This window comes from Bombina bombina, chromosome 11 (genome assembly GCF_027579735.1).
Source record: "Bombina bombina isolate aBomBom1 chromosome 11, aBomBom1.pri, whole genome shotgun sequence".
NCBI lineage: Eukaryota > Metazoa > Chordata > Amphibia > Anura > Bombinatoridae > Bombina > Bombina bombina.
Window position 1 is genome coordinate 61657331 of NC_069509.1, and position 18622 is coordinate 61675952.

Below are 18622 nucleotides of genomic sequence, written 5' to 3' on the forward strand. Positions count from 1 at the left end.
AGCTATCCATCAAAGTAACATATCCAAACAGTGGTTGGATGCAGCTTAATGTTGTTAGCCTTTACAGGTAATTACTGAGCACCTTAGAATTTGAAGCCCTATAGCTTTGTAAAGGAGGCAGCACTATATATAATGATATAAAGGAACTCTCTAAATATTTAAACACTTATGCCAACTGCAAAATAGAATGTTAAAGAGAATTTACACTACACTATTAAGTTGAACACAGAGAGTGAAAAACTAAAGACAAAGCACCCCTTTAGGCGGGATGAAATGGAGATCAATTACAATAACACAAGTCCGGCGGACATCATCATATAACTAATAGTTTGGTTTGATATATATAGAATTCAACTATACCATTCATAATAGACAGTAAATGTAAGAGTCACATCACACTCTAGGCAATAGATAGATAATAGATAATAATATACAGCGATTAGTGAGGTTCACATTGGATAGGACCTGAAAGAGTGGGTTAGCTTTGAGAGCAGCCTCTGTTAAATACAATTGTACACTGTATAGCTTTTTATACATAAATTGAGCGTATATACTAACGAGTAAATGTGTTACGGTACTTGTTACACACTGTCAGCTCGGATTGGTGAGTGTATGTCAGTGTTAATTTTGACGGGAAATTTCGATTTAGTCTTAGTTTTAGTCTTTTGACTAAAATGCCATTTTAGTTTTAGTCGTGTTTTAGTCATCCGAATTGTTTTAGTTTTAGTCTAGTTTTAGTTGACTGAATCTCCAGTAGATTTTAGTCGACTAAAATCTAAGGGGTTTAGTTAAAGTGTAATGCATTATTTAAGCATTTCTCTATAATTTGTAAACTGATTATATACTCCAAGAGTAAACATAACACCTGTTATTATTTATGGTATTAAGGTTTCTATATGGACACAGATTTAGTTGTTGTGATATATAACATCTTTATTAAACTTAAATAAAATCAAGTTTCATAAACAAACAGAAGTGCAACTTTAAAATATACAAAACAAAACTATAAACTGTATTGACTGTATTGCACATATTACCCAATATAAAAACTTTAACAGTTCTCTGTTAATAATTAAAACAAGTATCAAGTAACTCAACACAACAAAATGTTTCTGCAGCTAGCACAGGCACATCATAACTTAAACCCATACTGGTGGGTTATGCTTATTTCTATAGAAAGAATCAATTGATCACAGATTCGAAAAATTTTCGGCAACGATATTAGCACTGCTCTGGAACTTCTAAACTCATTATATACTCCTGGAGTAAAGGTTTATTAACCTGTTTTTATTTATGGTATTAAGGTTTGAACATACAATACAGATTTAACTGTTGTGTTATGTAACATGTCTTTATCTTAAAATTAATAAAATTAAGTTTCGTAAATTTGACTAAAGAGCAGTAATTAGATATGGATTGCGTAAAATGTTTTTGTCAGCAAATTTTGATTTAGTTTTAGTCATAGTCTTTTGACTAAAATGTCATTTTGATTTAGTTTTAGTCATAGTCTTTTGACTAAAACGCCATTTTAGTTTTAGTCGTATTTTAGTCATTAGAATTTCTTTAGTTTTATACTCATTTTAGTCTAGTTTTAGTCGACGAAATTAACACTGGTGTATGTGAAGGAGTGTGCAACATAGCCAATCATGGCGATCGGAGCTGACAGTGTTCCCATTGGTGGAGAATTAGGAAGGTGTGTACTACACATCCAATGGGAAACTGAGAGAGGTTTTTTAGAAGGGAAGTGAGCGTGTTTTTAAATTAGGCTAAGATTACGGCGTGGGAGCCGAAACATGTTAGCCGTTCTCTGTCCTTCATTAGTCAGTTTTTTACCCCGGGGACTATGGTCCCTTATTTGTAAATGTTGTATCTAATAAAGTTATAATTTTACTCTCCGTGGAAGCCCGGTGCTCTACTTCTTTCTTTCTGCATTACTTTGGGGCATCCCCCTGCGAAAAGCCCTTTTAAGGGCTGGTAAAAGAGCTGGTTACATTTTAATTTAGAATAGGGTAGGGACCTTTATTATTATTATTTTTTTTTTTTTATTATTAGGGGGCTTAGAGTAGGTGTAATTAGCCTAATATTCTTGTAATCTTTTTTTATTTTTTGTAATTTAGTGTTTGTTTGTTTTTGTAATTTAGTTTAGTTTATTTAATTGTAGGTACTTTATTTAATTAATTTAATGATAGTGTAGTGTTAGGTTTAATTGTAACTTAGGTTAGGATTTATTTTACAGGTAATTTTGTAATTATTTTAACTAGGTAGCTATTAAATAGTAAATAACTATTTAATAGCTATTGTACCTAGTTAAAATAAATACAAAGTTGCCTGTAAAATAAATATAAATCCTAAAATAGCTACAATGTAATTATTAATTATATTGTAGCTATATTAGGGTTTATTTTACAGGTAAGTATTTAGTTTTAAATAGGAATACTTTAGTTAATAATATTTAATTTATTTCGTTAGATTAAAATTATATTTAATTTAGGGGGGTGTGAGGGTTAGGGTTAGACTTAGCTTTAGGGTTTAATACATTTATTAGAGTAGCGGCGAGGTCCGGTCGGCAGATTAGGGGTTAATACTTGAAGTTAGGTGGCGGCGATGTTAGGGAGGGCAGATTAGGGGTTAATACAATTTATTATAGGGTTTGCGAGGCGGGAGTGCGGCGGTTTAGGGGTTAATACATTTATTATAGTAGCGGTGAGGTCCGGTCGGCAGATTAGGGGTTAATAAGTGTAGTTAGGTGGCGGCGACATTGGGGGGGGGGCAGATTAGGGGTTAATAAATATTATGTAGGTGTCGGCGATGTTAGGGGCAGCAGATTAGGGGTTCATAGGGATAATGTAGGTGGCGGCGGTGTGCAGTCGGAAGATTAGGGGTTAAAAATTTTTATTATAGTGGCGGCGATGTGGGGGGACCTCGGTTTAGGGGTACATAGGTAGTTTATGGGTGTTAGTGTACTTTATAGCACAGTAGTTAAGAGCTTTATAAACCGGCGTTAGCCCATAAAGCTCTTAACTACTGACTTTTTTCTGCGGCTGGAGTCTTGTCGGTAGAGGCTCTACCGCTCACTTCAGCCAAGACTCAAAATACCGGCGTTAGGACGATCCCATTGAAAAGATAGGATACGCAATTGGCGTAAGGGGATCTGCGGTATGGAAACGTCGCGGCTTGAAAGTGAGCGGTAGACCCTTTCCTGCCTGACTCTAAATACCAGCGGGCGGCCAAAAGCAGCGTTAGGACCCCTTAACGCTGCTTTTGACGGCTAACGCAGAACTCTAAATCTAGGCGTATGTGCAGAATTATTATTATTATCAGGTATTTGTAGAGCGCCAACAGATTCCGCAGCGCTGTAAACATAGTCGATGTACAGGATAGCTTTTGTAGCGGTCAAGTGGGTAGAGGGCCCTGCCGAGAGTTTCACTGTTGTAGTCGGCTCTTATGAAGCGATCTGTAAACAGCTGGGCCCATAGGCTTACACTCTAAGGGGTTCAAGGGGAAAGCAGTGGAGTTAGGAAAGGTTAGTGTTGGTTGTATGCATCCCTGAATAGTAGAGTTTTTAGGGAGAGCTTGAAGCTGTTAAAACTAGGGGAGAGTTTTATGGAGCGAGGCAGGGAATTCCACAAGATGGGGGCCAGTCTGGAGAAGTCCTGTAAACGTGAATGTGAGAAAGTAACAAGAGAGGAGGAGATCCTGAGCTGATCGAAGGGGACAGGAGGGAGAGTATCTAGAAACAAGTTCTGAGATGTAGGGGGGAGCAGTGCAGTTGAGAGCTTTATATGTCAGGGTGAGGATTTTATGTTTAATCCTAGAGGCAAGAGGAAGCCAGTGAAGGGATTGGCAGAGAGGCGCCATTATACACAGTGCAGCTCGCTCCTGCTGTCAGACAGAGCAGGAGCGAGCTGCACTTAGTGTTATGTCGCGGTCGGGCCGGGCTGTGACTATACAGCTGGCCCGATGCGCTGTGTAAAAAAACCAGACCCACTCAGAAGAGCACAGAGAGCGGGTCTGTAAAACAGCCGTTTTTAAAAAAAAATTCAAAGGGTATATTATGTTTTATAATGTTTGCGCTAATAAAATGTTATATAATTCTGCACTACGTGCAGAATTATATAACATTTTTAATGTTTACTGACCCTTTAATATGAACTTTATTAACCAAACTGCATAGACTATTTAAAACACAGACATTAGGGTCTTGGTAACTTTCAAGTAATTAAAAAACAAACAAAAAAAAACGTTACCACACACATTACTGAACAGAACCTTTTACTCAATAGGCGTAGGTAAAGATCCCTCTTTGCAAGAGCAAAACTGCAACATATAAAAGTGTCACACAAACATGACTTAAAGTGAATTGTAAATTTTGATGAACCAGTGCCCGGTTTTTAATAATCCTATTAAAAACAGGGGCACTTTCATTCATCAAACTTTACATTTCACTGGTTTTGTTAAAATACTTACCTTTTCTTCGTGAAAGCCGCTCCATCGCTTCCCCCGCCCATCGCAAGCCTCTTCCTATGTCAGAAATTACGACTCCGGCCTTCCTACAATCACGGCGTTGCTTTAGGCATTGATTCCCCCGGGGGGAAGCCGTGATTCGTGGATGCCGGAATTGTCATTGCTGACATCTGAAGAGGCTTGTGACGGGCTGAAGAAGCGCTGGAGCGGCTTCCAAGAATAAAAGGTAAGTATTTTAACAAAACCAGTGAAATGCAAAGTTTGATGAATGAAATTGCCCCTGTTTTTAATAAGATTTTTAAAAACCTAATTTCTCATTCTGCAAACTTTACATTCACTTTAACAATACAAAGATTTTAAAATGGTTACTTTATTCACATTTTCATAAACTGGAAGAATAACTGTATAACACTAAAGGGCATATCTATCAAGCTCCGTATGGAGCTTGACTCCCCGTGTTTCTGGCGAGTCTTTAGGCTCGCCAGAAACACAAGTTATGGGGCAGCGATCTCAAGATCGCTGCTCCATAACCTGTCCACCTGCTCTGAGAAGGCGGACAGACATCGCCACAATTAAACCCGATCGAGTATGATCGGGTTGATTGACAAACCCCTGCTGGCGGCCGATTGGCCGCGAATCTGCAGGGGGCGGCATTGCACCAGCAGCTCACAAGAGCTGCTGGTGCAATGCTGAATACAGAGAGCGTATTGCTCTCTCCGCATTTAGCGAGGTCTGGCGGACCTGATCCGCACTGTCGGATCAGGTCCGCCAGACCTTTCATAAATATTCCCCTAAATCTAATTCATATTTCTTGACATAAGCGCTACCAGGTGTGCGTGCAATTCTTTGGTCTGGCCCAAATCCCTTTCAGAACCTCTACATGGGGAGATGTCACATGCTGCAGAGCTGGAATCCTCCCAAGGACTTCATCAAATTGGTACCAGTGGATATCATGATTAGTGATGTTGCGATGTTTTTTTTGGTTTTTTTTTTTTGTAATCTAATTGCATTTGCCTGCCTGTCAGCCTGTGTGTGAGGCTCACAGCATATACTGTGATTAATTGCTCTGTGCCACCACTGATATCTGGTGTAACATTAGTGTAAATTTAAAAAAAAAATTTTTTACATCAGATTGCAAGTGTAATCTATTTTCATTTTCCATGTAATTTGTATCTATCAAATGTATATTGCATCTTTTGATCTATGTAATTCATATCTATCAAATGTATATTGCATCTTTTGATCTATGTAATTCATATCTATCAAATGTATATTGCATCTTTTGATCTATGTAATTCATATCTATCAAATGTATATTGCATCTTTTGATCTATGTAATTCGTATCTATCAAATGTATATTGCATCTTATGATCTATGTAATTCGTATCTATCAAATGTATATTGCATCTTATGATCTATGTAATTCGTATCGATCAAATGTATATTGCATCTTTTGATCTATGTAATTCATATCTATCAAATGTATATTGCATCTATTGATCTATGGAATTCGTATCTATCAAATATATATGGCATCCTTTGATCTATGTCATTGGTATCTATCAAATGTATATTGCATCTATTGATCTATGCAATTCGTATCTATCAAATGTATATTGCATCTATTGATCTATGCAATTCGTATCTATCAAATGTATATTGCATCTATTGATCTATGGAATTCGTATCTATCAAATGTATATTGCATCTTTTGATCTATGTAATTGGTATCTATCAAATGTATATTGCATCTATTGATGTAATTCGTATCTATCAAATGTATATTGCATCTTTTGATCCATGTAATTTGTATCTATCAAATGTATATTGCATCTATTGATCTATGTAATTCGTATCTATCTAATGTATATTGCATCTTTTGATCTATGTAATTGGTATCTATCAAATGTATATTGCATCTATTGATCTATGTAATCTATGTATCTATCTATCTATCAAATCTATTGATCTCGTGGTTGTGCAAATGGACTGTTTGCGGTTGTTTGCGGTGCGTTAAACAGGGAGTTTGGTCTGTCACTGTGAAGCAGGCGTAACCCTTACACTATCTGATCGATACAACATCATACCTGATGTTTTAAAGCACGTTATTCCAAACGATTTAGGAATGTTAGGTGATTTATGCCCTTTATGGATTAAAACCAGACTCTGCATCAACTATGTAATTTTCCATGGGAGTTTTGCCATGGATCCCCCTCCGGCATGCCACAGTCCAGGTGTTAGTCCCCTTGAAACAACTTTTCCATCACTATTGTGGCCAGAAAGAGTTCCTGTGGGTTTTAAAATTCGCCTGCCCATTGAAGTCAATGGCGGTTTGCCGGGTTCGCCGGTTCGCGAACATTTGCAGAAGTTCGCGTTTGTGAAAGCAAAATTTTAGGCTCGCGACATCACTAATCATGATGAGGAGGCCTACAAAATATATTTGTTCCAGCATGATGCATACACTTGACTTGAACACTTGTGTCAAGAATGATGCCTGGATACAGGTCATCATCATATCTCAGTATGCACCACTGTCCAAGAACATCAGGATTTCTCCACTTCCATGAGTTGTGTGTTGTCTGCTGGTTGTGTAGGCATTGGGATGTTCTGACCAAAACTGAAGTGCTGTGTGTTAAAACATGTCCAGTTAAGGTCTTTCTTTGTTGAACAACAGCAGCTTACATCACAACATATCAGTTCACCTGGAACAAGGGTGATGACCTGATGTATTCTCATTGAAGAGGGCACTGCTTTTATAGGCTTGTGCATCATCTCTACTGCATGTTCGACATCAGCACTTTCCATAAATAACAGGAGGAATTCATACAGCTGCTTTGCATCTTGGATGTTATGGTCTTTAGCCACCAACCTGCCTGCTGTTCTCTTTAATGCTCATCCCACAACATCAGGGGCTCGACTCAAAATAGTTCCATGTGCCAGCTTTAAATCCACATTTGTGGATTTCTGTAGTAAAAAGCAGAACGTTTCCATTCTGTTTATATTATGTGCAAGATCCATCACTAAATGCAGGAGAGAAACTTGTGGATGAGTAGCCTGAAGGTAGTCTCGCACTGGATCAAGATATTTCCATATAGCAGGAGGGCCTTTGTGTCTGGAAGGGGAGACTGTGGTGAAGCATATGGGCTCCTGTTGCCCTACATGCCTTACCCCAGTATGTAGAGTGGCCTGTTTGTGTGAGGCCCCAAAGTGAACAGCTTGGATCTTTGATGCGTATTTACAGACATAGTTCTCTGAAAAATTGATGTGGATCAATGCCTTATCCATTGCCATGTTTTGTTTTTTTAGCTCACAATAGTAGGCGTATTCCTGGTTGATATTGAACAGGCGCTTATTCAATTTGTAAATGTTACATCAAATACTCTATTTGTAACAAAAATGTGAGTTTTTATGATTTTAGTAAGTATATGTTTACTGAAACCATGACCATTTCATATGTTTTAAATTATTTATTTATAAATGTGGTTAATAACTCAACCCTGTCACAAGTTTAAAACCACAAAACAATGGCATACGTGATGGGGTTGAGTGTGATGGGGTTGTGTTTTTTTGCTCAAAATGGCCGCTGCTCCTAATGAGGCGTAAGAAAGGAAGACTACAATGCAGCAATGAAATAAATATATTGTTTATATGGTGTGATGGGGTTAAGTCCATACTGAGGGACATAACTTTATAGCCTGGTTTTATAAATTATCCTGCATTTATTTTTAAAATTATTTTTCACAAGAAAGAAACCCAAATAAATACTTACATTGTTGCCAAAAATTATAGATGTTCTGCACATTTTATTAATTATTTTCTAAGTATAAATTCAGTGAAGTGCCTCAGGAACATGACAAAATGCTTGGTGTAAGATAGAAATATTCCATTCTTTATTATAATAATTATCTGAATGCAATAATTATTTGTATTCATTATAACTGACATACAAGGTATTTTAAAAAGCTTTTAACATTTCATTTTGGTGAACCACTACTTTAAAAACTCTGGGGGACTGAAATATTACCGAATCCCAGGAATGACCCATGTGCCACCATTTCAGAACCTAGTTTACATTGCAGGTATCTGAAGGAGAGTTGCCACACAGGTGAAAACACATCAGCACTAGAACACAGTAAAAGTTAGATTTCAAAATGGCAGCACCCACGACTAGAGGGAGGCTGCGAATAGCAAGCTTATAAAATGAATTAGTGCTTAATGGCCCTTTAATTATCTGGTGTCGACTGGACTGAACCCCCATCCTGGACAACTAGTTTTATGGTTTATTATTTTTATGTTTTACAGTTTCCAGTTATTCTAAAACAGCTCCCTTGTTTATGTATGGAGGACAAAACTAGCTAATATTACCATTCAACATTAGCTGGGCTGGGTCTCTCGCCCATAATCCCCGGCACCTCTGTTATGGGAATCTCTTCGTCCTCCGAGGAGCCGGCACTGGAAGACTCTTCATCACTGTCTGCTAGAATTCTAGTCCTGGAAGTCCGTGGTCTGTGGGGGGGAAAAAAACATTATTTGTTTGTGTTGTGTTTAAAGGGACATGAAACCCAAATTTTCTCTTTCATTATTTAGAAAGAGTATGTGATTTTTAACAACTTTCCAATTTACTTCTATTATTTAATTTGCTTCCTTCTCTTGTTATCTTTTGCTGAAAGGTTTATCTAGGTAAGCTCAGGAGAAGCAAAGAACCTAAGTTCTAGCTGCTGATTGGTGGTTGCATATATATACCGATTGTCATTGGCTCACCCATGTGTTCAGTTAGAAACCAGTAGTGCATTGCTGCTCCTTCAACAAATGATACCAAGAGAATGAAGCAAATTTGATAATAGAAGTAAACTGGAAAGTTGTTTAAAATTGTATGTTCTACCTAAATCATGAAAGAAAAATTGTGGGTTTCATGTCCCTTTAATATTTCCCAATTGTAATATATAGATTCATGTTATAGTTTGGTTCAAAATAACTTTATGGGGTCTATTTATTAATGTGCGGACGGACATAATCCGCTATAGAGAACCATGTCCGCCGCACATCGATAAATGCCGACAGCATATGCTGTCGGAATTCATCATTGCATCAGCAGTTCTTTTGAACTGCTGATGCAATACCGTCCCCTGCAGATTCGCGGCCAATCGGCCGCTAGCATGGGTGTCAATCAGCCCAATCGTACATGATCGGGCGGATTGCTATACGCTGCCTCGGAGGTGGCGTATGAGTTTAGGAGCAGCGGTCTTAAGGCTTGCGCGGAAACTTGTTAAATAGACCCCCATATCTAACTAATCTATCTATCCATCTCTATTTATCTATCCATATCTATCTATCTATCTATCTATTTATCTATACAGGGGTGGAAAATATCACATTAGTTTACTAGTCGAGGGTTAACATCTACTAGTGCAGGAGAGTGTATAACATTTTAAATAAAACTAGAAAACATTTATTAAGATCTGACATCTATAAAAAAGTAAAACTGTTTGCTATACTTTGTACCTCTGTGTACTGCCTTCATAAACCTACCTATGCTGATATGGAGTACACTGTTTCTGCTTTTAATATCCCTCAATGTGAGCAATTCAAATTGAGTGCAAACCTAAGTTCACTGATGAAAAGCCCAAACTATTAAGTGCCAATTTAGCACCATGAAGTGATTACATGATAAGTGAACATAAAAGTTCCTCTCAAATTGTATAACAGCTACAAATAATTTGTTAAGATTAGTTTAAAGGGATACTAAACCCATTTTTTTTTTCATTCATGATTCAGAGCAGCAATTTTAAGCAACTTTCTAATTTACTCCTATTATAAATTTGTATTCGTTCTCTTGGTATCTTTGTTTGAAAAGCAGGAATGAAAGCTTAGGAGCCAGTCCATTTTTGGTTCAGAACCTGGGTAGTGCTTGCTTGCTAAATGTAGCCACCAATCAGCAAGCACTATCCAGGGGGCTGAACCAAAAATGGACAGGCTCCTAAGCTTTCATTTCTGCTTTTTTAAATAAAGATACCAATAGAACAAAGACAAATTGATAATAGGAGTAAATTAGAAAGTTGCTTAAAATTGCACTCACTAGCTGAATCATAAAAGAAAAAAAAATTGGGTTTAGTATCCCTTTAATGGAATATAAACCCCCTACCTGCAGTGCCGGATGGGCCCACTGAGATGCTGGAAGATTTACCAGTGGGCCACCGGTACCACAGGGCCACTTACTGGGCAAAGGTGTAGAGACAGTCTCCCAGCCAGGACATGGAGCGAGCCTTGTACTCAGCATAGCGCATCTATCCTCGGCCTTTCCTAGGCGGGGGGTGGGGGGGGTTGAGCTGTATGTGGGGGCCAGGTTGGCTGGGCCGGTCTTAAAAATTTCCAGGGCCAGTCTGATTTCCCAGTCCGGAGCTGCTTACCTGGTTTCACACCCCTGGCACACACATGTGCAAACATGCAAGCACATGCCAAACATGCAAGCACATGCACAAGCACACACAAATACTTCACTCAATTTAGTTTCCAGCAAATGATATTGTAGTTGCACTTCTATTTATACTCTGCGTGTATCAGGCAGTGACATGCCTAATTGTTATCTGTGTGAAGCAGTCCTCTTAATTATAATCCATGTGGTACAGTCTGTAGGGAACAGGAAAGGAGCTTCCTTTGTTACTTTGACAGAGCTTTGATTAGAGGTTTTCACAATCTTATTTTTTCTCATTTGGATTTGGCTAATTCAGAACAGTTTATTATGGTCGTATAAGTGATTGCAAGTGTTAGAATGTTGATTAAAGGGGCCATGTACTATAAAATTGTTTTCCTCTTAATGAGTTTAAAATTGGTTGTTATACCAGCTCTTTTAGGTATATTTGTATATAAAACAGTAGTCTCTGCTATCTAAAACCACAACCTTAACAAATGGGCTGAGCTTACAGCAAGAGCAGACCTTATATCTCTATAGTTACACAAAATTCTCTTTATCTTATCTCTCTATACACAGTGAGCATAATACTTAGGGTCTGATGATAAAAGATTCTCCAGCTTGGGATGAACTCACTGAAAGCCATAAGAAAAACGGTGGAACCTGGAACTACTAGAGACTAGAGATTAGAAATGCCTCCCATAACGCTCTACGCTCAGATGAGATGATCTAATAATGTGATCCTCCGGCACAAGATTCTAGACACACAAATTGTATTTGAATGCATTTTTCTATGCAGGAAGTGCTCAAGCCCCTCTAGGGGACGTGGAAAAAGCTAAATTTGCAAAGGCAAATAAAATAAGAAGCATGCAAAATAAATAATGAATTTTTAATGCACATGTATGTCTTATGAATAAATATAAACATTTTATGAAAGATTTAAAGGGATAATAAAGTCCAAATTAAACGTTCATGGTTCAGACAGGACATGTAATTTTAAACAACTTTCTAATTTACTTTATCATCAAATTTAATTTGTTCTTTTTGTATTCTTAGTTAAAAGCTAAACCTAGGTAAGCTCAAATGCTAATTTCTAAGCCCTTGAAGGCCGCCTATTATCTGAATGCATTTGACAGTTTTTCACAGCTAGAGGGCGTTAGTTCAAGTGTTTCATATAAATAACATTGTGCTCATGCACGTGGAGTTATTTAAAGGGACACTGAACCCAAATGTTATTTCTCATGATTCAGAAAGAGCACACAATTTTAAGTAACTTTCTAATTTACTCCTATTATCAAATGTTCTTCATTCTCTTGGTATCTTTATTTGAAATGCAAGAATGTAAGTTTAGATGCCGGCTGATTTTTTGGTGAACAACCTGGGTTGTTCTTGCTGATTGGTGGATAAATTCATCCACCAATGAACAAGTGCTTTCCAGGGTCTGAACCAAACAAATAGCTTAGATGCCTTCTATTTCAAATAAAGATAGCAAGAGAATGAAGAAAAATTGATAATAGGAGTAAATTAGAAGAAAGTTGCTTAAAATTGCATGCTATATCTGAATCATGAAAGAAAAAAATTTGGGTTCAGTGTCCCTTTAAGAGTCAGCACTAATTGCCTGAAATGCAAGTCTGTGAAAAGATCTGAGATAAGGAGGCAGTCTGCACAAGCTTAGATACAAGGTAATCACAGAGGTAAAAAGTATATTTCTATAACAGTGTTAGTTATGCAAAACTCGGGAATGGTAAATAAAGGGATTATTTAAATTTTTAAACAATAACATTTTTGGTGTTTACTATCCCTTTAAAGGGACAGTCAAGTCCAAAAAAACTTTTCATGCTTCAAATAGGGCATGCCATTTTAAACAACTTTCAAATTTACTTATTATAACCAATTTTGCTTTGTTCTCTTGGTATTCTTAGTTGAAAGCTAAGCTCATATGATGATTTCTAAGCCCATGAAGGCCGCCTCTTGTCACATGCATTTTTATTTGCTTTTCACAACAGGGGAGAGCTAGTTCATGTAAACCATATAGATAACATTGTGATCACGCCCGTGGATTGTGACAGACACTGCACTAATTGGCTACAATGAAAGTCAATAGATAATAAAATATCATGTGATCAGGAGGCTGTCAGAAGATGCTTAGATACAAGGTAATCACAGAGGTAAAAAGTAATATTAATATAACTGTGTTGGTTATGCAAATCTGGGGAATAGGTAATAAAGGGATTATCCATATTTTAAAACAAAAAAAATTCTGGTGTTGACTGTACCTTTAATTATAACTTAATTTTCTCTAAAAATTGACCTTTCAATTGATGAAATATTTCTCTATATTTTCCTACTGTAACACCAAAGACAACTCCAGACTTATTTTAGATGTGACACAATGCTCTAATGAATAAATGAGACTAATTCATTGATCCACAAAAAAGATGTCAGATTTCTTTATGTGAACCTCCCAGTTTATTCCAGCGTACAAATAGTTAACAGCACTATTATCTCCACACATCTGTGCCGGTAGCGTGTCCTAATTAAATCAGATAGAACAGAATGTCTAATTAAGCCTAAAAGCTCCCTCTAATTAATTCCAGAAAATTAAAACCTGCAAAAATCCAATCTTTACTATGTCACTGTGAGCTAAAAATGCAGACACAGGTTTTACTAACATCAAAGTAAATTAGAAAAGAACTTCTTAGTGTCCTCCGTTTAAATGAATGCTACACCTTTAACCTGATTTATTCTGATCGCTTGGAACTTGAACATGCATCTACTTTGTAAGAGGGATACATAATTCCAGTATAGAAAACATTCAACTTGAAATCATTTACAAACATTTTCTCTGTAGAAAAGCTTTGTAAACAGGAGAAACTAGTTCTGATTAATCTCCCAGTGGAGGTATGATGAAGAGAGATATTTTGTATATGAAATAGCTGGTTGTGCTTATTCAAACCCCCCTCCCCAGACATAATACCTAAAATAAATAACATTAGCAGGTCTACTTTACTTTATATTTACTTTATAGTTAAAGGGACACAGAACCCAAATGTTTTCTTTCATGATTCAGATTGACCATGCAATCTTAAGCAACTTTCTAATTTACTCCTATTATCATTTTTTCTTCATTCTCTTGGTATCTTTTTTTGAAAAAGCTTGAATTTAGCCACCAATCCTTAAGCGCTGCCAAGGTTCTGAACCAAAAATGGGCCGGCTCCTAAGTTTCCATCCCTTTTTAAAAAAAAAAAAAATAAGATACCTAGAGAACGAAGAAAATTTGATAATCGGAGTACATTAGAAAAGTTGCTTAAAATTGTATGCTCTATCTGAATCACGAAAGAAAATTTTTTGGGTTTAGTGCCCTTTAACAATGTTTGTTATGTGATCACATTTGGCGTTGAAATGGTGGCATGAAATATACCAAAATGGACCTAGATCAATACCTTGGGTTTTCTACTTAAAAAAAATATATTGTTTTGACCGGTAAATAAAAAAATCAAAGCTCTATTTCTGTTTAAATGGAGTGATAGCAAAAATGCTAAAAAATGTCCGGTATTTTGGGCAAGTTCTTCTCTGAAAGTCCTGGTAGTGAAAAAGTACTAAAATGAGGTAATTCCTGTTTTTTTCATATCTATGATAAAAAAAAATATCATGTTTTTTTACTCAAGATTTTGGAAAATTATTTTTCAGCTCCTCTCCACTTCAAAGAAAACCAAATGTCAGTTTTCAGTGTGTTGATCAAAGATATATGATCTTCCATCAGCATAGGGAGCTGCGCACAATGTCAGCAGGGAACAAAAATAGATACAGGATAACATCTTAGAAAAAGTAACATTCCTGGTTAGGCTGGGCAATGATTTCTTAAACTGTTTACTTGCCAAATAGCCTTTATACATAGAGCTTACACAAAAGCTCACTGGTTAAAGTGACATTAAACTGCTCGTCAGGTGCTGCTGGGTCAAACTCTGTATCATAATACTAGGAGCTGCCATTTTGAAACTTGGGTATTTTTGAACTCTGACAGAAGCATTTATAGATATGAGCAATACCGGCTCATGCTCACTCTTTGCCTGCTTTTTACCAGCTGTTTTGTGCGCTTTGGGTTAGCGTACACAATACAGAATAAGAGCTTTATATTTTTTGAATTGGCTACATTGCTCTATATTATTAAAGTATAATTTTTAAACTGTGTATAAAAACAGCAAAGAATGTAAACCTCCTACTGTTATTGTGTATGCTAATCTAAAGCGCATTGTACAGCTGTTAGAAAGCCAGCAACATCATTGATCTGTAAATGTTCACTACTTCTGTCACAGGGTGCAAAAATATGTGAGTTTAAAAATGGCGGCACCTAATGTGAATATGCAGAACTTTACCAACTGGCATCTGTAAAGGGTTTAAATCAGAGAACTGGTCTGAAGAGAACTGCAGGCATAAGAGGAAAACCTATATCATATGATTAATAACCATCCTGTTGATATGGTGCCCAGCAGTTTAATGAGCCTTTAAGGACCATCTGGATATATATATATATATATATATATATATATATATATTTTTTTTTTTTTTTTAATATAACACACAGAAAAAGTCCAGCACTCACTAACAAGCTCTCAACTAAGATAAAAAGCAGCAATGGAAGAGTTAGTTACCACATCTGGCCAAATGGGAAAAGCCCAGGTACCTTGTCAAGGTCTCTTCCAAAAAACCTGGGTCCCTAAACAGCCACCCAATGCAGGCTCACAATCAAACAACTGTGAAAAAAAAGCAACTGTGAAAAATGGAGGGTGCACAGGTTTATGTAATCTCCCCAAACATATACAAAACACGGGTGGGGTCAGCACTCTCAGACCGGACTGGGTACATATCCTATAACCCTGCAACATGCACAGCCCTGGGTGCAAACCAGCACTCTCAGGAAGCTGCACTGTCACCAGAGTCACTGGCAGTTAACCCCAGACCTGCCTGGGTGCAAGGCCCAAACAGGGAAAATTACAAAAAAATAATACTTTAATATAACACTTTACTTTAATATAACTTTTACTTTAATATAACACACAGAAAAAGTCCAGCACTCACTCACAAGCTCTAAACTAAGATAAAAAGCAGCAATGGAAGAGTTAGTTACCGCATATATATATATATATATATATATATATATATATATGTCCAACAGTCCTAGGCTTTAAAGGAATAGTCTAGTCAAAATTAAACTTTCATGATTCAGACAGAGAATACATTTTTAAACAAAATTACAATTTACTTCTATTATCTAAATTGCTTCAATATTTAGATATCCTTTGTTAAATAAATAGCAATGCACATGGGTGAGCCAATCACATGAGGCAAATATGTGCAGCCACCAATCAGAATCTACTGAGCCTATCTAGAAATGCTTTTCAGGAAGGAATATCAAGAGAATGAAGCAAATTAGATAACAGAAGTAGATTAGAAAGTTGTTTAAAATTGTATTCTCTATCTGAATCACGAAAGAGAAAATTTGGGTTTAATGTCCCTTTAAGGACAGTTTGATGTATATAAATGTTCAGTATGGCAAAAGAATTGTGTGGTTCCTGGAGCACAGACATTCAGGAGACCAGAACTCTTTTACACAGCCTGGTTCATAGTTCAGATATAGACAATTGGCTCCCTGCCTCTGTGTGTTTCATCCCTACAGTCTTCCGGACTAATCAACACAGCTGTAACATTACATAGCAAGTGTTATAGTATTTTATTATTGCACAATTACTTACATATAATTATCTGGTCGGTTCCAATCTTACTTATCCTTTTTATCTGTATTTATTAGGCTCCCGATCTGTGTTGTTTTTCAAGTTCTTAGTAAAAACAATACAAGAGGTAACACCATTTCCGTATTGGAAAAAATTCTGATTGGATCTGAGCAGATGACAGGATATTACCCATAAATAAGGTTGCCACCTCGGCCACGTTTTCCTGGACACTTATGAGTTATACATGGTAGGAACATGAATTTCAACCCTGGACAGCACAAAAATAGTAACACTGAACAGCACTCTTCATATTCCTCTATGCACACCCTGCAGCATGTATAACTCATAATTGTCCAGGAAAACATGGCCGAGGTGACAACCCTATATACAATAAGATGCATGGATAGCAATGGCCTCAGCAATCACAATCCACCAGACCACAGGCTTTGCACTTTATTTTGCCAACAAAATGGACACCTCAAATTCAAAATCAAGTTGCTCCTGAGCCTACCTAAGTATACTTTTCAATAAAGGATACCAAGAGAACAAATCAAAATTAGATAATAAAAGTAAACTGGAAAGTTGTTTAAAAATGCATGCTCTACAAGAATAATGGAAGTTTAATTTTGACTTTACTGTCCCCTTAATTTCCCACAGGAAGAGAGAGCTGCAGAACTTGCGGCTGCTGAGCGGGACTTTGCAGGGGTTAAACATATAGGGGCATATTTATCAATGTGCGAGCGGACATGATACGAAGTAGCGTATCATGTCCGCCGCACATCGATAAATGCCAACAGCATACGCTGTCGGCATTTATCATTGCACCAGCAGTTCTTGTGAACTGCTGGTGCAATGTTGCCCCCTGCAGATTCACGGCCAATTGGGCGCTAGCAGGGGGTGTCAATCAACCCGATCGTATTCGATTGGGTTGATTTCTGTCCGCGGCCTCAGAGCAGGCGGAAAAGTTATGGAGCAGCGGTCTTTGGAGCATACAGAGCTTGATAAATATGCCCCATTGTGTTTCAGTATGAGTTACACGTTCTAACTAATAAGAGCATGAATTTCGTTTGCACTAAAATGTCCCATTAAAGGGACATTAAACACTTTGAGATGGTAATATAAAATGATAAATTGTATATAATAAAACAACTCTGCAATATACTTTAATTATTTATTTTGTCCTCTTTGCCTGTAATTTCATTCTGAAATTGCGAGCTTTTCAGTTCCTGTTAGAAATGGAAGTGCAGAACACTGTTAAATCCAGCACAACTATTGGCTGCACACTCTAGTGACCTATTTATAACTGTCTCTAATTGGCCACAGCAGAGAAGGTAACACAAGTTACAACATGGCAGCTCACAGTGTTTTATAGACACTACAACTTTACTCTTATTTTGTCACTTTTTAAACAACTAATGAAACTTTAAAAAATACATCTACATGTTAGTCATGGACTAATCTTTTCTTTGAATGCATCATTCTATCTAGCATGTATTTAGTGTTTAATGTCCCTTTAAGTACAATCATCTTTTGACCAGGATGCACCAGGATATTGGAAAGGAATAGATCGTTGCTGTGTTTGCACAAAGATCTGACCACGATATTTGTACTAAATATAAATCAGTTTGTAAAATAGAACCTATTAAAAATACAAAAAAAAAGGCTTAATATCTCTTACCCTTCCCTTCTGTCTTCTGTCTGCCCTCGTTCCTCTAAAATTTCCTTCCCCAGTTTGGATAAGTTCATTTTCGTCTCTAAAGTGACTTGCAGGGAGCCCAAGTAAGCCACCTCCATATCCATCCACAGACCTAAGGAATAAAGGCAAACAGATTTGATTTGTGCACAGCAGAGTCATGTGACTCTACAGCTCACTGGTTTACAAGGACACACATTCATTTAGCATGTAAACATACATTTTTATTTTCCAAAAAACAAAGCTACGTAATACAATTTAAAAAATTCTCATTTAGATAGAAAAGAGAAACTGTTTGAGTATTTTTGGGTAGCAGCAAAGAA

The 18622-nt window shown here is 36.9% G+C and overlaps 1 protein-coding gene across 1 annotated transcript in view; it reads right to left on the reverse strand.

Annotated features, from left to right (window-relative positions):
* The window catches only part of LOC128641842 (testis-expressed protein 2-like), a 109070-nt gene that overhangs the window by 17038 nt on the left and 73410 nt on the right, over nt 1-18622 (reverse strand). Inside the window, exons 8-9 of the mRNA XM_053694401.1 lie at nt 18285-18414; nt 8831-8971 (exon numbers count right to left, since the gene is read on the reverse strand). Of these exons, the coding sequence (XP_053550376.1) occupies nt 8831-8971; nt 18285-18414 (271 nt within the window). The remainder of the gene's footprint in view (nt 1-8830; nt 8972-18284; nt 18415-18622) is intronic.